Source organism: Paralichthys olivaceus, chromosome 1, assembly GCF_024713975.1.
Source record: "Paralichthys olivaceus isolate ysfri-2021 chromosome 1, ASM2471397v2, whole genome shotgun sequence".
NCBI classification, from domain to species: Eukaryota; Metazoa; Chordata; class Actinopteri; order Pleuronectiformes; family Paralichthyidae; genus Paralichthys; species Paralichthys olivaceus.
Genome location: NC_091093.1, coordinates 10,784,097 through 10,811,491, shown reverse-complemented (window position 1 = coordinate 10,811,491; position 27,395 = coordinate 10,784,097). Strand labels below are relative to the sequence as shown.

At 41.7% G+C, this 27,395-nt stretch overlaps 1 protein-coding gene across 4 annotated transcripts in view; it reads right to left on the bottom strand.

The window, feature by feature from the left end:
• LOC109625136 (SH2 domain-containing adapter protein F) overlaps positions 1 to 27,395 on the bottom strand; it is a 98,192-nt gene that overhangs the window by 68,295 nt on the left and 2,502 nt on the right. For all 4 annotated transcript variants that reach the window (XM_020080242.2, XM_020080241.2, XM_069518984.1 and 1 more), the window contains exon 2: positions 10,386 to 10,518. In XM_020080242.2, coding sequence (XP_019935801.1) covers positions 10,386 to 10,518 — 133 coding nt within the window. The remainder of the gene's footprint in view (positions 1 to 10,385; positions 10,519 to 27,395) is intronic.

Here is a 27,395-nt window from a genome sequence, read left to right as displayed (position 1 = left end):
GGTCCAGGTGTGCAAAGCTTGTTGCATCATTTCCAAGAAGACTTGAGGCTTCAATTGCTGCCAAATGTGCTTTAACTAAGCACTCAGTAAAGTGTTTGAATACTAATGTGAAAGTAATATTTCGAGGGTTTTTTCAAGTCAATCTGCAGAAATGCGAGAATATGTTTTCCTTTGCCATTACGGGGTTATGAGTGCAAACTAATGAGGGAAATAATACATTTAAACAAGATTAGCATAAATCTGCAACAAATTGTGGTATAAGTGTATATAAATACTTTCTGAATGCATTAGTCTCAAAAAGGTTATGGAGGAAAAAATGCTAAAACTTGTGTACACTCTGATTCTGTCCTTCTGTCTGCTTCAGTGCCCGAACTCTGTCTCCTTTCCTTTGATTTCTCTATTCACCACACAGTCAAAAACAAACCTCTGTGTGAGACAAGAAATGAGATCTGGTTTATGATGGATTCATGGAAAAGCTTTATAATACATTAAAAGGACAAGGTGAATTTGAAGATATTGACCCTGATGTGCTTAAACTGCAGATGAGGATGTCCCAAAATGTAAGGTTACAGAGAAAGTCTCCCCAAATACTGACTCTGAGCTCGCCTCAGTCCTAATAGATATTCTCTGAGGGAAGAGATAGATCTTTTTATGGCCTTGGTCAGCAAATTGTCCTGGACAACCTAAACTGATTCACTAAAGCATGTGTTCCTGTGTGTGTCTTTTTCTTTTTTTGGTGCCCATCTGTCGCGTCCTTCAACAGCTGCAGAGTGCTATCCACCCACTGCACGGCAACACCTAAAAAGCTCTCTGTCGCAGAGGAGTGTCAACAGGCCTGATCTCCTTTCCAGTTTGACTGCAGACGCCACAAAAGGCACAGGTCTGCAGTGAGACTGGTGCCAGCCGTCTCCATGTCTGTTACTAATTCACTAAGTCTGTCTTCCTCTGTCTTTTACTCTCTCTCTCTCTCTCTGTCTCTCTCACCAGCCAGTGAGCCTGGACCAATAAAACCCATCAATTAACTTCCTTCACCAAAGACACCAACGACAGCCTGAAGTCCCATCACCACTTTACGGCACTTGACACATCAAATTACCGAGTGGAAAGCAGCAGCTGTGTGCGCCTTTACCTGTGACTGTGTGTGTGTAAACATGTATGTGTGTGTTAAAAGATTTCATGCATGTGCACTGCAGGCCCCTGGTAGCCAGCGGTGGGTATGAATTCTGTCCTGCCCTCTGCAGTGGCTCAGACAGGGATTAATGGTGTCATTAATCTTACCTTTAAAATGAATGACTTCAGCACCTCCAACCCTGCAACCAGAGTGGCTGCCTATAGTCCCTCCCCATGTACTCCAACCCCTCCCTACCCACTCAGCTATAATGAATAGAGAGTGGATCTGCCATCCTATCCATCCCCAGTTTGGCACAGCCTTGGCACAGCAGCAGTCTAGAAGGAACGATCTGGCCACTACAAACCATTTCTTTTCAGGTTTGCTGCTATTTCTTTTTATCTGTGACTACATCCACACTAAAACTAAACTTAAATCTGTCAACGAGTATTTTAGCTGAGTATAAGTAATCAACACCTGTAAATACATATCAAAATATGATTAACATACACTGGGCCTGTGTGTGCTGTTGTTAATAGGTTGAGTGTTTGCAGAAAATATGAGAAACAGTGTGAAAATACTGAGAACTAGAAGCAGCAAAGGTAAGAAAAGGGATTTTGCTTTGCATTCACAGCAGGTAGTCCAGTCCTGCCTGATGAGAACTAATCAGGGAAAGAATGAGGGGGACTTCATCATTCTTGACAAACATCTCTGTTTTTGCCGGTCCATATCAATCAAATAATTATCATGATAAATTTTAAATTTTTTATTTCTGTTAAGATTATCATCAGATTTCTACTGAGTAAAGGTTGTGGTTGTAAACTCTCCTTTATGAGCAGAGAATGACAAACACTTGATAAACAGCAAAACATTTTACAATACTGGTTTTGTTATTATTGATATTGTTATCGCCTAGCCCTACAACTCAGCCCCAGAATATTCCTATCAAAATGACGTCAGCAGTCTTTCCAAACATTTCAGTTTTAGGCACTAGAATAAAAATAAAAATGTCATATAATGACAACAGCTTTGCATCACTCTGCACGTTAGTTTCACGTTCCTTTAACATGCATTACATTTCGCAAAACATGAGCTGATCTATAATAATGACAGGTAACATAATGATTCACTCTCACCAGCACTGCACGTGTCAATATCTGGAGGAAATGTCAAGTATATTGACGACTGTCTGGCACCAAAGCCACGCACAAAGCAGTGAGCAAGCTGTCTGAGCTTGCATGCTGGGCGACATTCATTGCTAAGTGAGGGGGAGGGAGGATGTCAGACTGGAGCAAGAGATTTCTCATTTCATCAATAAATGGCCAGTCTTCCTGCTCTTCCCCTCTCCTCCTACTCTTTCCGCTCCTCGGCTTCGCCAAATGACCGTTCACGCCGCACAGGCCGCTGGCCATTATCTAGTAGACCAGACACACACTCAAACACACAGCCATAACCCTCTGGACTGTGTGTCACTGTCAAAATGAGGGAAACACACTCCTATTTTTGAAACATCAGTGAAGCCAGGAAATGTTTTGCTAAGCACGAGTGCCGTTGTTTCTGGTACAACCTCTTTCTTCATTTTCTGGCCATTGAGCATCACATAGAGACAGTTCTCTTTGAAACTTCAGTTTCTCCCACAACAACTGTTAATGTGCTGAGATTTTGCTGCTGACACACAGATAACAACCAAGCACACAGCCGATCCGCCGTCGTTTAAAGAGCGACAGTCTATTGCTGAAGCTGATTATTTAGAAGTGATACTGCTTCTCTTTTTAAAGTTTAAAGTCTTCCCTCTCCTGTTTTTGAAGGACAAGGATCAACAACAGAATCTCATTGATGAGGTGGAGGAAGCAGAAGAACACACGAACTAAAGAAGTAAAAGGGAATCTACAACTGCAAGATGATTTTTATAGATGCACTTGTTACTGACACTGCTCTTATTACATAATGCATTTCTGTCAAAACCATTTTCATGAGTTGAGATAATATGGCTCTAACAATAGCACCCAGACCACCTGAATCCAGTTGTGTCATTGTGGAACATTGGCATTTGCTTCACTCAGAACCACCCTGTCATCTCAGTGTGTAATAACTGTCAGTCATTTCTCATGGGATCATGTAGATGGGACATAAGTTGGTATGGTCCTTCTTACAAAGTCTGGCAACCACTGACTAGGGTGTGGATGTAATGTCTATAGTCAGGGAGCAGGGACTGGAAAGTAGACACTTTCAGGGCTTTCTGCTAAATCAGTGAATTTTTTAAGCCCTACAGCAGAATCCAAATGTACTTACCCTATTCTTAAGCTGTGTCCTTGCTCCAGTGAAGAAATAGAAGTCATTGTCACTCGTTAAGCATTTATCAATAAATATTCCTAATAAAGTCAAAACACATGAGGAAAAGATCAATAAAGGCTCTCCAATTTTCATCCAGATAAGTCTAATTATCCATACTAACACCTGAAAGTGTATATCACATGATCATTCACACACACTGGGGATGCGAGTGCCACTATAATCAGGGTGAAGATTGTCTATGTGCAGTTGGTTTCTTTGTTGAAGCTACTACAAACGAGAAATAACAATGATGAAGAGTGCCGATGACGAGGTGAAACTGTTACTCGCAGTAAGTTTTATCAACACTTTGTCTTCCCGTCAAGTTATGACTAATAAAAACAACCAGGAAGAAAATGCGGGGGACAGCAATCATTTCCAAACATCTCCATTCCTTCTTGTCCGGACAGCAATGCAGCCAGCAGATTTCCAAACTCCTCCGTTGAAGGGGCTTTAAAAGTCTGGACTAGTGTCGACAGCTGACGTAAAAGTAACACTTCCTGCTGAACACTATAACTTGAGTATGGAAACTTCTCCTGCATTGTGAGTTTATGTCATGTCTGTTGCAACTAGAGTAGTTGGCTCTATGAATTCATACCATCCTCCCCTCCCTTTATTCCTTTCGTTAAACTATTCTATTAAAAAAAAATCCTGAAAACATCAGCATTGTATCTGTCACTGTATGTGAAACCATATAAAAGTCTTAAGTTTGAAAAGGAAAAAATAATACCCTTTAACAGCAGTTGTGAAGCGTGAGAGGAAGAACGAGGGTGTTAATCATTCACTTCCCCGTCCAGTTCTCAGCTACTGGCCCCGCAGTCCATGCTTCATTATAGCTGCCTGTAATTAACTGTTGTAATACACGTGTTGCTGAGGTAATTCTTCTGCAAACCTCCAAATGCATGGATGAAAACAAAACAAAACCAGAAATGAGAGGACAACAGCAAAATTATTGTATGCTAACAACAAACTAAACCAATAATCTCATATAATAGCATAGATTTCCACAAGCTCTGAAAAAATCTAATAAAAATGACCCCTGGGAAGTTGACACATGCTCTGCATATTCCCCAAGTTGCAATAAAAGCATGGTTGCAGGCCCGGAAATGTGCTGCCACATGTACCTGCAACTGCCTGGGGAGAGTTTTCATTCTTGTGAGGAGAAGGAAACTATACATCTACAAAACCACAGGTGCTGTAATAAGAATTTGTCCCTAATGTCTCTGCCTTTAGGTCTTTCTCTTTACTGTTCTGTTTCAGTCTCAGTCTTTACCTTCAGCTCTCTTTTCAGACTTATTTTACAACCCTCCTTTTCATTTCTCTCTATCAACCTGTGGTGTCTCCACTTCTACATGAGTTTCCTCACCCACTCAGGCCATTGCCAAATTGGTAATATTCCTGGCATTTAGTCCGTAGAGCCAACAGGGGGCTTAGCGCCACACTATCGTGAGTAATTGAAATAATCAACTTCACTGCTAATGACTCATCTCCTTGGCCCGAGATGTTCGTCTCCACATCACTGGGAGTGTGGTGCAGGAGGTGCCAGTGCCTGGAGACATTTCCCAGCACATCTCTCAGACAGGGAGAGAAGAGAGGAAGAGGGGGAGAGTTGGAGAGAAATAGCAAATGCCCATCTAACGTGAGTCAACGTTTATGGAAAACATTGAGGTTTCTTCCCCTCGGGCGTTCTGGCCCTGTTGCACAACTCTCCTGCTGCTAAATGACTGAGAGGGTGACCTGAAACATGGGATGAGGAGGTTACAACTTTGACGCAGCATGTTATAAATTCACCACCGCCTTTAGGTATTTCACACCAGAGGGGTTATTTTTTTCCAATACCCATAAACCCCCCACATACACACACACTTTCTGTACAGTAGCTATAGCTTGACGCACAGTTGGTCAGTGTGTGTGTGTCTGTCTGTTTGCTTGTGTGTGTGTGTGTGTGTGTGTGTGTGTGTGTGTGTGTGTGCGTGTGTGTCTCGGGAGAGCTCAGGCTAGTTGTTACAGGCCTCTTCTGCACTATGGGAAAACTCTCACAGGGTCGCCTGCCTGCCTAAGTGAGTGAGTGTGGAGTAAGAATGAGTGTGTGTGTGTGTGTGTGTGTGTGTGTGTGTGTGTGTGTGTGTTCATTGACAAATGGCTAAACGCAGATTACTCTGAAGTTCTAGCCCAGCCCCTTGTCCTTGTCAGTGTAACAAGTCTCAACAGCTACGACAATGTGAGAGGGAACAGAGTCAAGTGGAGCAGATAAAGTAACATCCAAAAAATAGATTCAGCTTCGTAACCAACAGCTCTTCCTGTGATTAGGTGCCGCTTGTGTTGAAGTATGCAGGGAATGTCCATGCTGACAGCTGAGGAGTGTGGAGTAGGAGTAGGAGTGTGTGTGTGTGTGTGTGTGTGTGTATTTGTGTGTGTCAGGGTCACTGTGAACATATCTGTGTGTATTTATTTGTGTGAGAGAGACAACAAAAATACAGTAAGAAGGTAATGTGTGTGTCAAATCTGTTGTGACCTAGCATTTAAAATACGTATATGCACCTACAGTACAAGATAAACACTATCTATACAATAACTCAACATGCCAGAACAACAGCTGACAATGAGGGAGAAGAAAATTGCCTTTTTCTCACGCACACACACACACACACACACACACACACACACACACACACACACACACACACACACACACACACACACACACACACACACACACACACACACACAGAGAATATGCAGTGCCTGGCACGTGTGGACATGACAAGTATTCAAGGCACTCTGGAAATACGCACGCAGGAAACGCTCTGAAGACAGTGGCTTCACACATGTCTCCACATAACTGCAGGTGGTGCAGTAAGGCCCCCGACCGACCGACTGCCAGTGTAGAGCAGCTTATGAATGTAAGGCTGGCTTTTCAGGTAAAGGAAGTCATGACATGCCCCTCCTGCAGGCCCATAAATCAGGCAGCTCAAACTCAACCACGACAGCTCTTGGGAGAAAGAGAGAGAGAGAGACAGAGAGAGAGAGAGAGACAAGGAAACATGCAGCGCACACAGACACACACAGGCACGAGCGCCATTCAGCTCAGCTCACACAGTCACGCGCTTGCACAGTGTTATGTAAACGACTGTGGCACTTTTTGCCTCAGGCTTTACACACCACACCTCCCACTATGTGGTCCAGTGTGTGTGTTTAAGGTGTGAATGTTGAGTAATTATGGAATCATGATTGTATCTTCAAAATAGCCCAGTTTAACGCAACTCTGATTGACGAATGATTATTTTCAAACTGAAGCTGTAGGAATGAAAAACAAATGGGGAAGTGCTAGTTGGAACTTATGGCAGGTGAACTTGATGTATTTTCTTTTCAACAGAATCAGCCCCTGACAGACTGTTATTAAATATGTTTTTCATATTTCTACTGCAAATAAAGTTCAATGAAAAGAATCACATCAGCACGCAAACCTCTGATTGGCTGGTAATGGCCAGTGGCTTTTCTTGTGCAATAGCCCTTTTTATTCATCTCATCACAAATGAAAATTAATGATCTTCCACTGATTTCTGTCACACTGCCCACAGTAAAAACATGATAAAACTAATTAATCAATCAGGTTGTTTAACTACTGAGGTTGCAATGACTCATGAAATGCAAAAACAGGAGGAGTATAAAAAGCTGTATAAAAGACTTGCTATTAACAATGATGTCACATGAATGTGAAGAAAGTACTACTGCATCAAATGCTAAATCTTTATTACTGGAATTTACCTGCAGCAGCAGTACCACATAAAGATGTTTTCACATCAATTCACACCAGTAATTTCACCATCGCTTAATCTTCTATCCTGCCCTTCTTTTGTCTAATAATATTCCCTTGTGTAAAGTGAGCTGTCATAATTTCAGGAAAAATTCAGAATTCGATAGAGAGCACTGCTGCAGATTTTGGAGCTAATAAAGGAACATTTAATTGAGGCTTAATATCATGTACCCTTAATCACTGCAGCTTCCTGAATAAAACGTACATTTGCAGGAAACGTTCCTGCACTTAGCTCTGTAGAGTTACCTGATTCTCAAATTAGACACTGTCTGATTATTACAAAATGTGCAGTGCAAAATCCCATAAGTCAGAGAACTTGGAAATATTAAATTAATATTAAATTATCAGCAGATAAGTGTGTGTGTATGTGTGTGTGAGTGTGTGTCTGTGTCTGTGTGTGTGTGTGTGTGTGTGTGTGTGTGTGTGTGTGTATGTAGTAGGTATCTGGTTTGTTAAACTCACCTATAGGTTTTATATAAACACTAATTTCAGTCTTTTTCAATTTTACCTGAAAACACATTTTGACACAGTTTAAGTCCATTCATGAGGAGGCAGACTAAATGTTGTATGGGTGCTCTGAAAGAATTTGGCTGGCGGTAAATTAAAAACCTGCTTTGACAGTCAGAAACATTAAAAGTTTCTGATGCATTGGCCGTAAGTTTGATCTGCACCAGTCTATTAAAAGGGCGAGAGCTTTGAAGGGAGGGAAGCTGTTAGAGCTTGGGCTGTGCCTACAGCCAACAGCCAGGGAGCTGTGTTGTTACCAGTGCAGGTCGCACAAAATTGTGTTTGCTGGGGAGTGAAAGAGAAAAGAGATGAGGGAGAGCAACAGTGACAGAATGAGACAGAGAGGGAGAAGCAAGCCTCTAACTTGACAAGATTTAATGTCTTTTTTTTTTTTTTTTTTGCTTCAGTGCGGCAGTCCATGCAATGGTCTGTCTCTCTTTTCTTTTTTTATCCAAATAAATTCTGAGCATCCAGTTCTGCCTGACCAACACAATGTCAGAATGAGAGATGCAGCGGTTATTCTGGTAGAAAACGGCCTTGCACAGTGAAGCAGTACCTGACCCTCATTAAGGGTTGGCCGTTCTTTGCACGCTCTGTGTGCGCTGAGAGCTGCGTACTGGTTCTGGTCACACGTACATGCCCACGGTTCCATTCATACTAAAATGAGGGCCTGTGTCGGTCTGGTGTTACATGCATGCATAACTGATCTCACTTCTCATTGTAGTGGCTGGATATACTGTATATTGTACTTGGAGCATGCCTGTACAGTCAGCATGGTCACAAATTTGGGACATGAGTGGTTGACAACATGTGCATGACCATATAGTGGCAGACCTGCAGATGCGGAAACTATGAATCCGCCTTTACATCGCTGAGGTACCCTTGAGCAAAACTTTTAAGTGGCAACTGCATGAGTGGGGCAGAGCATTCAAGTGAACGTTGTGTAACTGTGAATTTGGAGGAGAACACGGCTGAAGAACAGCATTCATCATCAGTGTTTCTACCCAAGTTACATAAATGTCAAGCAGTGGTTGAGTCACTCATGATTACACATTCAAAGTATTCAATTATGCAAAAACCTGAACCAAAAAAATGTTCAGAAAGCATTTAACCATGCCTTTGATTATTATGAGGGCTATAGTTATGATTAAGGGTACATTCTACCACAGTCAACACAATTGAATATATCTGAGTTACTTTTTCTTCTGTAGACAATCACATAATCAGCCTGTTTACAGGTGATGTCAAATATTAATTTTCTCAGAAAAAGGACTGTGCATCCATTTGAATTGAAAGTGTTTATTTATTGCTTGTGAAATCATCCAGAGCTAAATCCAATTTCAGCTTTTCTTAAAACAACACCCTGCAAGCTTAATCAAAACAGCAGACGAGCAAACAACTAGTAATCAATAGATATGATGGATAAAAGCAAGGAGGCTGAAACCCCCCGCTACCTCTGGTTTCAAAGAAAAGAAAACAACCAAGCAGAAACAATAACGACAAAAAAAGTTAAATGAAGATCAAATGAAGCGTTGCTGCCAGCATAGTTCTCTTTGTGAATTCCAGAGGTGAGCTGAGCTGAATTCAAAAAGAGAAACAGAAATACTTGCAATAAGTTACAAGATTCAAGTGATACCTTAAATGCTTGCTCAGATTTTTTTTTTACTTAGTTCGCAGCCTCCCCCACCTGAGAGAGAGAGACGATAAATCTTCCGATTATGTGCTCAGCTGAGGCAATGACTGGGCCAGAGGTCAAACCAGTAACAGAGATGAAAACTAGAGATTGTCTGGAGGCCCATTAAAAAGAAATTGCTGAGGAGGGACAGAGACGTTCATGTCCTGCCTGGGAGTGCGTGTGCATGTGTGTCGTGCGTGAGGGTGAGAAGTACCGTCACATGGTAGGGGATACATCCAGCTCTAAATTTGAGGTATGACATTCAACATTTCCTGCCAAACATTCTTTTCATAGGTCGGTTTGGGAGAGGAAAACAGCTGCCACATGTTTTGTTTTCACCGCATTTTTCAACATCTCTCATCCCTTGCTGCACATTCTTTGTTCTTTGTCACCGCTGTGCTCATTTAGCCAAAGAATGATTGTGTGCTCAGACAAAGCTGTGTGGAGAACGTGGTTGGGCTGAATTCTTATGTTAGCACACAGCTATTGTGGTCTCAGAAAAAAAACAATATGGCCTTCCTGGAAGTCCCTGTCAGGCTGTCTCCACGTGCACACAGTTAAGCAGAATAAACATTTATAAAGCACCGCGCCATTTATTGGCCCATCTGAAGTATAGTTTTAAATCACATATGGTGGGAATGATTTCTGGGGGCAAGGTCACTGCTTTTGAAAATGTTTTGACATCTTTCATGACACACAGAGCATTTCTGCTCCGCTGCACCTGTCATGTAAAATAACATTCTGCCTTCGGAGCCTCTTCATTTACTCCCAGCTTAGAAACACTGGGCAAAAATCACATTTCATAATCATTAACGTTCCTCTAGAATATACAACCTGAAGTAACAGCAAAGACACAAACCCTCACTGACAGGTGTGAAGAGAGATAGATGCAGCTACGCGACACAAAAACGAGAAAACTCAGGGAACCAAAGAGGCGATTGATCTACCTGCCATCATCTTCTGGGCCTCGTACGGCTCCATGTAGCCGTCATTCTCGGTTGTCACTTTCTCCGTGGTGGTCTGTGTGCCACCCGCCTGCTCAGCATCGAAAGGGTCCGCATAGTCTTCAAGGATAATGAGCTGCAGGAGATGAACAGAAAGGAAAGGTGAGATGTTGGTAGGGATGAAACAGTTATCTGTTTCACAGTAAACATCGCAATTGTTAGTTGTACCGTTTCAATCCTTAATTACCATGGTTGTGATTGATACTGTCTCCAAAACACAGACAGAGCAAGCAATATGCATTTGTTGTGTTTTAAAAACATGGCAGAGGGAGCGGCAGGCAGGGCCAGTGGGGGCTGTAGGAGAGCTGCTATTGCTTTGGACACTGACGCAACTTTATTTCATTCTTCTGTTGGATTTTCCAGCGTTGCTGCTTTCGGACGTGCACTTAACTCTGAATAATCTCCTGACATTATCCAGAGAGGCTGTACGTGAGAACGCAAATGTCCAAGTGAGATGCTCCGTACTTTCTCCAGAGTTTCCCTAGTAAATACTACGAATATCAGAATGAGGTCATGTGAGAACACAGCAGGACATCCTCCGTAGGATTCACCACAAGCAAGTGTGCATGTTGGACACAAAATTAAAAAAAGAAAAAGAATACAAAGGATTGAAGGTGCCATACAAGTAGAAGACACTGCTGAAGACAAGAGAGCAAAGCTGTTGTTAATGTGCTGTAAACAAAAACACACCATCTCTGCAGCTGACTTAATACGTCTTGTCTTGCCTCCTGCACCACCCCTCACCTGAAAGCTCTGCTGTTGTGAATGTGTCTCTGAGAGGAGAATCTCCTGCTGTGAAACCAGACCCCATTCTGTGAACATTCTCAAGAGTTCATGAGTGAAAATGGCTCAGGTGACATCATTTTTTGTATAAGTCTGAAGTTAAGTAAATCCCCTGGTCTTTCTTCTCCATTCTTAATGGTGCAAATTTGATATGCTGTTATATGGCGCTATATTATTATTTGGATTGATAAAAAAGGTTGTATCCATACTTTTTGAACATGTTCAGCAAATGCATATCAATGACTGTGATAATGATTTTGGTCACTATTATCGGGATAAAAAATGTTCACACCTGTTCAGCTGTTGGTAGGGAAAAGGTGAATAGCAGGGTGGGTCATTCATTTTGCTGCTCTGTTGAACACTACAACATGTGTCAGGAGAGTTGCATAAGCGATGCTGCTGCGGACCAGGGCAGGACCAAGTGATATCCAGCAAGGCAGGTCAGGAGATAAAGAAATACATAAATAACACCCACCTCTGTGTGCCTCACCACACCACAGCTTTTAGCCCTACAGCTCGCTCTCTGCGACTGCTGGTCGGCCTAATTATATGATAGCCCAGTGACAGGCCTACATTTCAAAAGTAGAGGAAACAAGGACCACGACTGCTCAACTTTTCTAAAGACAAACAATTTAGCAGATTTATGCCGAGCTGGCAGTGAGCCCCGGCTAATTGCAGTCTTGCTCTTTTGCCGAGCATTTTGTGCAGTGGATGGCAATTAGGTGGATGTCCTGAGACCCAGAAATACAGCCCAAACCTAAAGGGAGAGGAGCAACAGTCCGTGGCTATAGTGCCTTGGGGCGACATTTGTTTCCCTGAAATGTTTGCCTCATCTACCAGGACGCCACTTCAAACGTAAAGATCTGAACTCCCGTCGGAGCCATCTGTCCTCTTGGACATTGGATGTAATGAGGGGATGTGAGTAGTGGGTTTCAAGCCAGCTGTCAGAAAATAGTCTTCTCTTCTGTTGAGGTTCCTGACAGTCTGATCCTGCCAAAGTTTTTAAGATTAAAACCAGGCAAGGAAACGCTAATTCTCTAAGTGAGCATGTAAACAGGTACATGACAAGGATTGGCACTACACCCTATGAGTCATGCTTAACAGGAAGGGATTTACTCTCATTACAGACAAGCTCATCACTCATCTGGTGGATGGGGCCGGGCAGGCAGGCAGGCGGGGGCAGACCAGAGGTGGATCGAGCCTCATGCCTGCAACGCTGTGCCACCTTTCCTGGGAACCACCTCTGTCCTTCTTTGCTACAGGGAGAGAGAACACTTCCCAGAGGTAAACTCTATATGCAGGCCACCCTTGAGTGTGCCACACACACACACATGCAAACATACACTCACACACACACAAACACACACAAACACACCTGCAAAGCCTTAGGAAAGCAAGCAGAATGTATAAACCATTCCAACTCTGGGATTCCTTTTCAGCTGGGAAAGCACCAACATTTTTACAGATCAAGGTCAAGTGTCATTTAATGGAGTCATACATTTTAAAGAAAAGTTTTCAAGCGTTACATGCTAAGAAGTTCACGAGGGATAATGTGTAAGCTGCTAAGTGATGGCGAAGTGCTGGCAGGTATATTCCTGCACAGATCATCTGCACTATACAAGGATTAGGCAATAACAGAAAAGCCAGTAAGTGCCGCGGATGTGTTTCAGAGCAGTAACTGTGTGTTAAATCCGTCTTCTTCAATATTCTCTCTCCATCTGTTTTGGGGAAAATAACCAGGACCTTTTTTTTCTGCCACAGCATAATTATGGGTTCTTCAAATGTTTTGCTTCTGTGAATTCAAACAGGGGGGATATATCCAATTCAAACATTGTCCTAGTTTGTTCTACATGCCACAAACAAATGAACATATTTCACTCACAAGCTTAATTAAAATTCAGCCATTCTGACAAGCAACATCTTCTCAGCCCCAGAGACCCCAGATTATGCATCACAGCCACAGAATCATTATCATCTCACACCTTGTTGCATGGAAACGCAGCCATCTGTAATCATAGCGTTATGTGCCAAACCCACCTCAGGTCCATCACTGCAAAACACAGCCTGAACCTAAAAATAAGTAACCTCACTAAAAAAAACATATGAATCACCTAAATGGGAGGGATGAAGGCCAGTGAGTGAGGACCACATACTGCGGCACAGTCGCAGTTTGATTCCAAAGAACGCACATGTGATATGACATTTGTTAGCTGCAGAACCTTACATTATCCTCTGCAGCTCCAGTTGACAGAAATAGTTTATAGCTGCGTTTCAACCAAAAGTATCTCGAACTTTTAGTCACAGGAACTTTTTTCAATGAACTAAAAGGTTCCTGCAGACAGCTGTTCCCCTGTGTTTACATTGCTGTCTAAAGACAATGGGAGATAAGGCAAATTAGCCGGCTGACATAAGATACAACAAGCTGTTCCACTCCAGTTCAGCAGGGGGGCAGCATGGCAGAAGAAAATGGTGATGCTATGTAAGAAAAATTTCAGAGATTGGCCAACTGATAGAACAAATCTACAGTGCTTGACCAATTAGCCATCTTTTTTTCAATTCCTGCCTCCTGTGGAAAGTTCCTGCAGGCGAAACACAGCTCATATCTTTGTCCACAGTGATGCTCACACCTTAAACTTCTCCCACCTTACCACTTCATACACCTTCATCATTAGCCAGAGGATGTTTGGGCATGTTTAAGGAAATAATAGTGATTGCTTGTGGAGTTACCGAATGTGTGGAGCCACTCAAAACTCATGACATCATCGTTTGCTTTCCTGTTGACATAACGCAGGACAAATATAGGGCAGGGTGTGTGATGAAAACGAGTGATAGCATCAGATAGAATGATGTCTTGGAATAATGCAATCATGGTACATTCAAACACAACACTTCCGTTGGCCCATAAGAGCAAAGAAGGCAAAACACTTCACTTGGAAGTGTGTCACTCCAATATACACTGTATGTGCTCCAATACTGTTTATACCCTCATAAAAAAAATCTAAATTGGGTTCAAGTTAAGTCTTATACTGGTTCTCTGAAAGCAAACTGGAATCAGTCAAAAGGATCTTGGTTGTACTGCCCTTCTAAAATACTTTCCACATTCAATCCCTTTTAATAATGTATCTAAAATATTAAATTATTGTCAGATGGAATTACTATGAAACACAATTTAAAAGTATCTACATTCAGTAAAAATATTGCAATAAATATGATTTAAATATAAAAATAAAAATATTTAACTCCAAGCTGAGCGTTAAAGCTCTTTTCAGCTCCTGACTCATGTTTATATTTCAGTAAGGAGGGACAGACAACACCCCCCCAATCAAAAGCAAATTTAAAGGTGATGAGTGACGACAACCAGTTTCCAGCCCGACTATCACTGAATAAAAATGAAACAAAAAGAAGTTGGTTGTGGAAGATTGAAGTTTCTCTTTGCTATTTCACTTTCATTTTTAATTATGAGGAAAGGTGTGACTGAATAATCTAAGACTGCCTTTTAGTCTGAACTGGCAGAAACAGAGATGTTTGACAACAATGATGTAGAAACTCACAACTGCTCTGGGTCTTAGACCAAGACTTTGTTGATTGATCAGGCTTGTCACATGACCCCCGTCCAGAAGCCAAAACAACAGGCACTGGCCTCAGCTACCAGTGTAGAACACAACACGGACAAGTACAAGAGCTGCTGTCCCTGTAGTCTTTGCTAACAGCTGTTGTGAAGTTAAATTTGTAGACAGCCTATTTCGAGCAACCTGCAATAATTCTGCAACTAACAACCAAATTCTCTCGGCTTACACAGGCACGTGCATGTGAATGTGTAAATGAGTACACATTATATGACATGATATGAAGTGTGTTAAAATAAAAAGGATCAAAACTGATGCTTAGTTTGAAAACAATATTTTTTTAATGAAAAAGTAGCGGTATGGATGTAGCCTTAGATTAACAGGATACCTCTATATGGTGCCATCACTCAGCCCCTGCAGCCTATAGTTCATGTTTTGGTGGTGGATGGGGTTGATATTTCCAAATTGTTACAGTGTGTTCCTCCAGTCCCACTGCACTAATGACTACTCAACAGCATGGGAAGCACAGGGTGGTTTGTGAGGAGTGGGGTGCTATAGAGCAGTGGCTCTGCCTGGGGACACACCATCTGCCTTGTGGTATGCCAGGGTGTGTCAAGACTGCAGCCAAGCCACACTTGTCATGAAAGTTAAATTCCACCCCCCTCAGCATAAGACTGCTGTGCTGAGTGCCTCAATATATCAGGTCTGTGCTAAGCTGTGATGTAAACCTATATGAATCTCACAAAGCCACCTCACAGGCTTAGGGGCCTTGTCCCCGCGGTAGCTGGGTCCTTTACTGGTCTGCAGAACAGAGCGAGAACTCACTCAATTACTTTCATTCCACAGCTCAGATCCCAGGTTGGCCATGTCTTACACCTGCCAGAGCTCTGGCAGCTTGCATCAGACTTCTTGAAATGCAGTGTGGCTCTCAGGCGACAAAGCTGATTTCAAATCAGTGGGAACAGAGGGGGAACATTAGCAAAGGAGGGAGACTATAGCAGGCACCTGCCACTTTGGCTCATTGTTTGACGGTACTAGAGCTTCTAGGATTAAAATTCGATAGGGCTTCAATTAGAAATGAGAAAATACGGGCTTCAGTTCTCCTTCTGCATTCCTAATGGAGAGAGAATGTGTTTGGACAGCTAATCAGATAATCGAGAGCAAAATAATAAAACTTTCAGAAAAAGCAGTGGGAGAAATTTGATGTGGATGGGGATTTTGATTCTAGTAATTAGAAAATCGGCTTCTACATTTCTCTCCATCTGCACTTTAGCTACATGTCCAGTGTTTGCATTTTAGATGCATCCACAATCAGGAGCCAGTGCAGTGTAACTGCAGGCTGATTATTTCACCATGTGACAACCAGACAAACACTTTCAGACATATTCATAGATGAAAATACCAAACTAGTCTCCCCTGCTGAATGAGCGCAGACAGGAACATGATATTAATGTCACGGCTGGTTCGGGAAGGATCGAATGCGTCAGGGGCTAGTCAAGGTTAAAGCCCCTCCGAGACTGGCAGAAAAGTCAGCAGGCTGTAGAATGACGGAGGAGGGAGAAAAGGAGGACTGGCATGTGTGATTTATGTCTCACGCCACAAGGGATTTCAACTACTGATAACCTAATACAACTCAGTGCTTAGCGGCTCAATTGCATCAAGGCATTTGAAAAGGCTTTGTTTTGCTGCTGTTGCGCTTTTGTTCTTCAGTGTAACAAAAAAAGTAAACACACCGCTGTTGTCAGGGGAGAAAGAGAGGGAAGAGGAGACAAAAAGATGTGGGGATGCTGTTTTTTATCTTTCTATAGATGAAAGCTGTCATGCATAAAGTATGACAGTTTAGTCCTCCTGGATGGAAAAATGTTCAAATGTTCCTCTGAAAGCAAAACTCAGCAAACTGCGGCTCCTAGAGGTGTCTCAGCTGATAGCTCCTCCACGCCATCTTCGTCTATAAACACAGGATGAATGCTTTGTGTGCAGCGCAGTCATCTGAAGTTAACTCGGCCGCAGTTTTCCAGAAAGTACACTCTAGCAAGAAATGATCCCTCCAGGCAATCTATCAGAGCAGAGATTCTCTGTTGACGTAATGCAGTTACTATCAATAAGATGCTTTTGTGTTTCTAAGAAGCGAATGTGCAAATCTAGTTACAATTCATTGAGGCCCCCATGTGCAGACTGAGCCCTACTGGGTTCTATATCTCCAGAAACAGATTAGGCAGATGGAAAACTGGTTTTGCCTGTAAAGGAGAGACAGCGCAGGAGTGAATTTCCAATCCTACAGACATGACGTTAATGAAACTTTATTGAAATGTTTCCTCAGAAACACGGTTGCTGCGTGAGCGTTCTGCCTCTCGATGAGCTCGGAGGAGGGATGTGCCCCCTCTAAAGGCCCACTTAGGGAGTCTGCAGAGGGGAAGCTAATCAAATTATTATATTTGCTATAGAAACCCTTTTTCAACATCAGTCACAAGCCGCTGCGGTCTATGCACACATGAAGAATGCTTCACTTTAGATAAAATGCTGTTTGTTCACAGGTATATTCATTTGCTTTGCTTTGAATTGGACAATTTTTCAAGGGGAGTTCAGTGTTGGTGAGCGCCATGTTCATCTGTATTAAATAAAGATGTAATATCAAGTTCACACTTCAACATGGTAAGTATTAGGTTTTAAGGTATGTAATGTGCGCTGAGCTCAAGTCGTCTTTAGCACTGTGTGTGTGTGTCTGCATATTTTACTTTCTTTCAATCCTGCTTCCACTCCAAATGTAGATACAAATTTAAAACCCAAATGGGAGGAAACATCAATTAAATTGTCTATCTTCACAATCCAAGAACTTTGTTGTATTTTGAGCAAAATTAATTTGCCACAAAGAGATAAAACACTAAATTATTATTATTATTTCTTAAACTTCCCAAGGAGGAAGATATTATCAACATCATGAGTTATTTTCGATAATCCTTTAGTGAAAATCTGATATCGTCCTATTAATGTAGACATAGGTTCATGAAAAAGGAACAGTCTATATACTATTTCTTATCATTACCATTAGTGAGTTCAGGACTGTTATGGTCTATGTGCCATGTAAACTTTACTGTTTATGTTTTAAGGATAAGATTAATAGTCCCCATGTGTATACCACTGTGCTCTGCCATCATTTCACATGTGTCTCCCTCCGGGACATCTGTGCTGTTTAAAGAGCAGCTTCACTTCTGGCTGTCGACTTATTTACTACACACCCGCACACTTTGAGATACGGACCACATTAAAGGTTGGTTCTTTAGATCTCGGTGCTCTTTGCTCATGTGGGGCAGCTTTCGCACGACAGCCATGCTGAAGCCGCTTCTTTTGGCGCAAAGTAATTTAGCCTGTTGTTGATCATGGTTTGCATGGGAACACTTCCAGATGCAGCAACACTGACACATATGCACCACATTTCAGTGAGAAAAAGATCAGCAGCACAAAAAGGAAATAGAAGTAAAACACACCCCACGTGTAAGGATGGGTTACATGTAAACCCTCACCAATAAGGTGTGTATGATTAGCACATCTGCACACATGGGAAAAGGTTTAGGTTGCAATCAATGCTGACATATGATCCCTAGTGATCATTATCAGCGCTCGTTCATATCAGACAATCTGTAAAATAATGACATTCTTGTGCTGCAACTCTATCACAATAAACGACTTAAATACTTTAGCTATGATGGCAGGTGCCTTTTTTTACTATAAATTTTCATTCAACATCAAATCTGTCTCATACATTTAGTCTTTTTATCAGTGCAAACAAACACCTGCTGTAAATGCAGCTAGTGATAGAATCGATTAAATCATCTGTCATAGACTCGTGACAGCATCATGTCAACTCAAGTCCACATGCAGCTGTCAGATATATAAGGTTGACATCACTTTTTCCATGGGATTTCTCTTTTGCTACTAGAAGCTGAGCATCATTCTTTCCAGAGACATCTGACTCATCGACGTCAGATCTGTTGCTCAAACGATGACAAATATTCACCGGGCATTGAACCACCAACCTTCTGATTAGACTACAATCCGCTTAACCTCGTGAGCCACAGCCTTCAACTGAGTAAAATCATGTGACAGTTGTGGCAACTCTAAACATGAGAAAAAAAAAACTATACATGCTGCTCATCTATTCCTTTTTATACTTAAAATTCTACTTAAATAAATCATCTACTGGGTAATTCTCTTGCTGCTTTAAGCCTTTATATGTGTAACCTCACGTTTCAATAAATTCTGTCTCTGGCTTCCCTCGTCTCCTGATGAATGAATGCATGATTCTCGAGCACCCAAGGCAGTGAAGCACAAAAAAAGCATCCTGACTTGTCCCTGAAGACCTCCTTCATTGAAACACACTCCAAACTGCCACTTAAGACCTCCAGCGGAGAAGAGAGTGGAGCCTGTGGGTTGCACCCTACCAAGGTGCTCTTAATGTGTGACAGATATTCAAGATTAAGTACTTGACGACACGCTTGACGAAATCCAATTTCCTTCCTCTGCCCCCTTCCCTGTGTGACAGAGTTATTGGCAGTGTTTCTGCTACATACAGTTAGTGGTGCGGCACGACACTTGAGAACAATTCAGGTACTATTCAGTGGAATGTTGGGATCGTATGAAATACGATAATCCGTGCCTGTGAGAATGAGCATTTTTGTCGTCAACAGATTTGAATAATGAGTCAATTTTTAATTTGATCATATATTATCATATATGAGTTAACCGTCTACCAAACCTACATACACATGCAGTTCACTGCCCATGTTTCTCCTACTAAACTTTTGTTTATTATGGCTTCTATAAAATAAAAATTGACATAATTAGGAAAGTAGGGCTTCAAACAACAATGTGATGAGATCCACAGGGATGGAGGCTTTGATTTTGGGGCAGTGATTTATAGAGCAGGGAGAAATAACAAGCCGCAGTCTGGCCGTAAACAAAGCCAGAGATTTTGATATGAGCGTGTCCTCATTGAGGCTGGAAGCTCTGTGGCCTCAGATAGCCTCTGTGTGGTGACGACACACTGTGGTCCCTGCGTATCGCCTAAAATGACAATACTGCGAGTGCGCAGGGTGGAGCCCCGTCGCACTGCCATTGCTACGTGGCTTCCCACCTCTCTGAGCAGAACAACAAAATGTGAGAGAGGCTATATTCAGCGGGATGACGAACAATCTCCGGTCTGCTGCCACAAAAGAGCCCTCAGCCGCCATGTGCCGTCACCATTTGTCACTATTTCTGACATCTAGATTGCCAAATCCAAACAGCTGAGAACATTAACTAGTTATATTTTAGCAAGCAGCAGCCAGGACACCCAGCCCACACAGCAGGGCAAGCACAGACTTGTCAAGTTAAAAAGGGAATGTCACCAAGTTGTAAACACTTCCTGTCAGGAAGGGAGCACTTCCTTAATCCTGGAGCTACCAAGCCATTCCTTATTTTCCAACTGCAGATACTGGCTTCTTCTCTTACTTCTCTCTCTATGCACCCATTACGATAACAATTAATTATTAACTTTAGTTAAAAAATGAGTAGTGTCAAACCGATCAATAAGTTCAACAACAGATTCATAGTTATTTAGTGGACCCATTTCTCATTCACAAAATGCGCACAAGGAAACTCTTGAATCCCACTGGAGGAATGTTTGTCTTCCAGGTGGGCACTTGGATCACAGCTCTGTTAGTGTGGTGGGAGTCTGGCTGCCCCCTGCAGTGTGACACAAAACAAGAGCCTGCACCCACACTCAGGGGACACAAAAGCAAATGTGCTCTTTGTGTCCTCTACTATATTTGAATGCAAAATAACTATTTGGTTATAGTTTTTTACAGGTTACAGTTTAAAGATTTCTAAGCTGGTAGATATAAAAACATCTCTGAGGGGGGGAACAGGTTGTGTCAATTGAGTGAATTAAGGCCACATTAATACATTCTACTATATTTTCATTTGAAAACTCCACACAATCCTTTTGGCTCTGTATCACTTTTCATCCCTGTCCATTCTAACACACCTGAAAATGCAGATCAGGTGACCGAAGGGTAACTACTTGAATAATAGTTCATCTCCTACACATGTAAACAGTCATTGTAAAATGCAGAATTGAACTTTACAACAACTCTAAGTAACCGCAAGTGGTTGTGAGTGTCTAGAACATTGTTTCCAAACTTCTCAGTTTCTGCCCGTCCAGTCTAAAACACAGCCCTGCAGTTTTCAAACAACAAAAAGGACCAGCAGCGTTTCTCAGTTTTAGCAGCTCTAAAACTCGGAGCAGTGCTGCTAATACTGTAGATGTAATGTGAGAATGTGTGTGTGAATGGGTGAATGGCAAACTGTAGTGTAAAGCGCTTTGAGTGGTCATCAAGACTAGAAAAGCTCTATATAAATACAAACAATTTACCATCTGTATCGTGGAAAAACATCAGAGCATTTTGTGCTGCAATTTATCAAAATAGTGCTTCATATATAGCTTTGAGCCTCAGATACCAACTTCCAAGCCTTATGGTCTGAATTTTTTCCCTTTTTAATCTGTGTGTGACAATCTGTGATCCCTACCCGGACCCCCGCACCCCACCCTGATTCTAGACTCAGCTACATGCACACACAGACACACACACACAGTAATTTAACAAAACAGAGCCATGTGTCTACAACTCCCAAGTGGCCGGAGCTGCAGCACCATAGTCTGCAGGCTAATTGTAACCTGGTGGAATCATGTGACTGATGTTCCGGTGCACGGCTAGAAAAAGCAAGCAACAAACACAACAGACTCCATCGGGACCCTTTAAACTGGAGACCAGGCTCCCAGATGGAGGAGGAAAATAAGCAAACATCAGTAACTTTCAGGCACATGTGATGGGATGCTTGTATTTAAAAACCAAACCATGATGTCTAGTGATTCCACTCAGTGAGGCCGGACTGCAGTGCTGTGATGTAAATATAACATGATTTGTACATTCACCAGAAAGATATCTTGATGAAAAGCCAAACCTCTCGGTGATCAATTGAATAAGCATTACATTATGGCTTCCAGTCCAGCGTATCCACCGGATGACTTCATCCTGTTTCATGGGGAGGCGGGGCCTAAACGTGCACACACTAGAAGGCTGTGCACCACAGAGCACTGAGCTCCTTCCTCCCTTTCAAAGTGCCCTTCCAGGATTCCTGTTCAGGTCACAGGAATGCATTGCGGCGCTCCTTTTTCTCAATGACAGTATAGACTGAGACAAACAGTGAGTATAAAACAGGTCTGACATGAAAAGAAACAATTTATTGTTGTCTTAGCTGCAGGTCATTAACACTGAATATATTGTAAGTCTTGAACCAGCCAGAGTGACTTTGAGAAAAATGCTTTAGGTGTTTAAAATAGCTCAGGAAATACACAACATTCTTTGACAACTCAGTGAACAGTGGGTCAAACTGTAAACACAAATCTTGGCATTTTTTGGCAACAATATCACCGTCTAGACTTTACTGTTGTGGTTAGAGCAGCTGCAGCTACACACTGTCTTAGTGACTTACACAATTCATCACAATTATTGAAACAATTATGTGCTTGCTTAAGATGTGAGTCACAATCTGCCCACCGCTGATGGTAAGAAATCTGTCACTGCGGAGCAGGATTAAGAAAAACAACAGCTGCACAATGCAAGACAATGCAGAAAAAATTATGTTGATTATTTCAACCTAGGGATGACATTGTCACAGTGGAGAGAAATTTCCTTAAAACAGTACAGCTATGTATTATTCCCATTGTGTAATTGTTCTGCAGGGATTATTCAAATTCAGAGATTTCCTAAATTATCTTTCATTTGAGGAGGAAAATATCACATTACATTCAACACTATGACTTTAACTCAGCCAAAGAGCAGAAACGAACAGGTTTGTGGAAGTGCACAGCAACAAAGGACACATCCTGCACCAATCTGACACTTTAATCCACACGGGCCCGCTATCAACCTCACCAGCCTCTGCCTGATACAGAGAGGAAAAGAAGAGCTGCACTTAAAATGGGTGATATAAAAAAACATGATGGCTACTGATGTTTTCATTCATTTTCTGGTTCCCTGAAGAAAAACCAATCTCAGAGACCCTGGTGATATTGATGTCTGACATTTCTTCTGTCGCTGGCAAAGATGAGAGCATGAAAGGGCCGCTGGGATGCATTCATAAGACTGCACCCACGTCAGGAGTGTCGGGGTGAAAGGCTAAGAGCAGACATTCAGCGTTGTGGGGGAGATGAAGCTGAGCCGAGTTAAACCATGCACTGCAATCTGAAGGCCAATCAAATGAGTCTCATATAACCATGCTGGAAGACTGTAGCTTAGAAGGTGTCTGCTGAGAAGAGGTCCGTCACATACAAGAGTTCACCGTCTCAAGTTCGACCTGATATTAATAAAAATGTCCACATGCACTCAAAAGAAAGCAAGAGAGGAAGTGAAAGAACGGCTCATATATAACAACCTGTATTGCTTTTGCATGGACTTTTATTCTTTAAATCTGACATATAGTAATTGGACTAAATTTATATCATGAAATTTAAAAAAAACTGTATCAAAAAGATATTTTCTAAACCCTGGCTGCTACTGACAAATGTTGACAAGCTTAAATGGGTCATATCACCATTAACACTAACTCAATAGCTACAGTTGGAATGAAACATTTTCAAAACTGTGACACAAAACCCCTTTGCCACTGACTGTAGGTCTGGGTACTGAACTTTGATGCTTTTACGGCACCAAGCAAACTGTGGAGCTTCTATCATGTATTGCAAAATGCATCATTCAGTACTAATATTTTGATCCCCAAGCATTAGATCTCATCAGTTTCAGTGAGCCAATAAGCATGCAGCATCCTTGTACCAAGAAATGAATAACGTTATGCAAACACACTGTAGAGGCATACAGAATAACCCCTGTGTTACACAGGACACATATCTGTTGTGCGTTTTGTATTTTGTATTTGTGTTATCACATCAGATTCTCCTGAATTTCTATCTACTTTGTACTTCAAGGCCAGGCGGAGAAAGTCAGCAGACAATGTGGAGGCTGTCACTCTGACTTTTGCGTGTCTGAATGCAGTTTGAGTGTAAAAACGGCTATGAGATTACAAGTGGGGCTTCATTGTATCAGGCTCTATGCTAATGGTGTTTATTGCAACATAGTACAGTGGTCTGCATGTGTGGAAAAGTTACATTTTATTACCAAGTGTCATCTTATTTGAAATTGAAAAGACAGTTTTCTTTTCTTTATTTTTAACTCTTTTCAGCCACATTGGTTTTGATCCTGGACAAAATGTTCTTTTAACATATTCAACAGGGCAAACAAACCATATCAAGATAAAAAAGAGAAAATCTTAATAACTTAGCTTTAAGGTCAAATGCACCACTGCACTCCACTTTTCTGAGAAGACACAATATACCAGACAGACTCAGGAGAGCAAATATCTCCAGTTCCTCCGTGTAGGATGGTGATAAAAATCAAAATGACAGAAAATCTATTCAAGCAGAAAAGGGCAGGCTATATTTTGATATATTTTTCTTGAGACCAGGAATGCAGTAAAATGGGATTTTGCTTCTAGGAATCAGTTGATGAGTCATGAGCGAAAAGAGTACAGGACCCCGCCTTGCCAAAATCTGATAAATTCTTCTTTGACCTAAGCACCAAACTTTCCAGCCAAATTTCACTGAAATGTCAAATAAACACACACACGATCCAACACACGACCTTCTTAGCAGAGACAACAATCGTTTCCCACTTTCAGCACAATCAATTCAATTCCTGAACCGGGTTTGGCAGAAAAGGTGCATGGGAGGGATGGAGGAAAATAAGCACAGAGGAAATCTGTCAATCCAGATGCCTCATGTTGGCTACACAGCTACTGTCTGGGCTTCTATAGATAGATATGCAAGCTGGCTCACAGGATCAGTGAGTCAAAGGGACTCTGAGTCAAAGTTAAGATTGCAACAGCAGCCTCCCCCAGGTGCACACACAGATACTGATGATGACGGGCTACACTTCACAAGGATGCCGCAGCCTGTCAGATCCACACTACTGCTTTTGTTTACGCATTTCCAAGTGGACTCCGCCGTCACTTTTGGGTGTCCTTGAGAGAAGGTAGGTTAGTGCTGAGTAGAGCGATGAGCTGGGAGATGGAGCCTTTAATTAGCTCCCAGGCAGGATGATAATTGATCACCTCGCTCGGCTTACTCTACCATGAAGGTCTTAGCATCATTAAAAACAAAACACATCACAATGACTTCAAACCGGAAAACTACAACAATGTGCAGAGAAACAATATGATGACAGCAACTCCAAACAAAGATGAATATCCTCTAATTCAATTAAACATCTCAAGCTATGAGTGACAAAATGACAAAGAAATGGAGCAGTGTGAGAACATTCAAAAAATGTAGGCAAGACATAATTTGCAGAACACATCAGGATTATATCATTGCAAAGATACACTTCTTTATCTTTGTTTTATTCCCTGTGGTGAGTGGTGAAGCCTGGTGAATGGAAATAGACTTGAGGAAATTCACTTAATGCTTCTATTGGCATTTCAGGCATTAGCTAAGCTGTGATATAATTAGCATTCATGAGTCAAGTAATTAAAACATCAATGTAACCAAGCACTGCTGTTAAGACACTTGACTCTTTCATTCTCCAGCAGGCAGTATTTAGTCTGTGCGGATACAACAAGTAGAAAACACAGGAGAGCTACACTTTCACTGCTTTCAGACTCAACTCTTTTCTGAAATTTTCCAGAGGGGATGATTGTGAGATTGCAAATTTCCAAGGCAGTCGCTTCTGACATTTTCCTGAGCTTATCCTGCCGGTTCCCTAGTATAATGTCATGTGAGAACACAGCAGAAATTCACAACAAGTAGGTGAGTGTGTTGATGACGTTTCTAACACCCGATGGATGCAAAAAGGAAAAAACAACAAGATTCTAGAGCTTTTGATGATCGTGGACAGTGTTTTGTGCTGGAAACAAAAACTCTTGATTTCCGCAGTTAAAAATACACGTCATGTCCTGCGTCCTGCATGTTCCCCAGGTACCGCCCCTCACTTGAGTGTTCCCGACATCCTCCTACCAACGTGTCTGGACCCATTTCTGGAGTTCATGACTGAAAACTTTATATATATTGTATATGTTTAAATAAACCTCTTCTTCTGAATCAATGCCCAGGAAACATAAGAGTTCCAATCAGAGTTGGCAGAATACCAAATAAAGTGACTTCGTAATTATACCTGCATAAATATGTTGATCGAGAAATACCTAAACCTTTACACATCAGGAAAATGGAAAATGAACCTACTGAATGGATTGTTGGAACATGGGCCAAGAAGGAACCCATTAAGTTTTTGCGCAGATCCGAAAATTCACAATTTTAAATGATTTTTTTGCTTCTGATAACAAATTAGACTAAGTACAACATAAATAATTGGATTATTGCAAATAATTAGATCAAGGTCAAAGTGACATTCCAACTAATACATGGTGTGCAATAATATGTTGTGGTGCTGTTAACATTACTGGTTTGAATTTTATGTTTACATTGTGAGATGTTTGTCTGGCTGCCTTGTCTCTTGCGGACCTGCTCAGTGGTGTCCACCGTCTCGCTCTGACTGTCGACTATGTCAGCAAATGATGACATATTACATATTTTACTTCTGCTTTGTTGACAGGCCATGCATGGTCAACAAGAGTACTTGTGTTAGCAGCAATGCCTCTTGTCTTGTTGTCACCATGTAAGCTAAAAATGGTAGTGAACGCAGAGGGCTGAACACACAAACACACACATGTAACTCATAGGACACACAGCTCTTATTAAAACACCAACATTCTTTCAGACACTAACAACGTGGGGTATTGTACCGTTTTTGACAGCAGGCTATTGCGATACATCTGATATCTATATACAGTGCAACACTGGTTCCAACATGAAGAATCCCTAAATACTAAATACATACTGTCCTCACACACTAGACCTTTCAACGCCAGCCTGAGGGGGAGAGTGTATTCAAAAAAAACTGCAAACAGAATGTCCTCCTACAGAGACTGTTGAAACAAGTGTCTATATAATTGGACAACCCTACATGAGGATACAGCAAAAGAAATCCTCACCTGGAGTTCCTCTAACAAGGATTTACAAAGACTTATCATGGCCGCCACAGTCAGAAAAGAAAATCCTCAGCTTCAGTTGAACTGTAATCCTCACAAAAGTTTCAACATAAAGCCTTGAAACCCTCACTGAAGCAACAGCGATGTTACAGAGGAGCACGGTGACTCCCTGCAAAGGTTTATTCATCTACCATTTCAAAAAAATATATAAATAACAAGATATACTTGTGTGCATGCATTTTGACTAAATAAATGTGACAAACTGTAAACTTCCCTTTACTCCTGAGGGTTTCAGGTGACAGTAAGTTAAAGCACTCAACACAACAGCTCGGTGTAGAAAGCCAAAACCAGAACAGTCTCACAAAGTATAATCAATAATTATCATTCTGGATCATACAGAACTGACAGCATCTGATAAAGGTCTTTATTTACACAAAATAGATAGAAACACATTGTAAAAGGTGGTGAA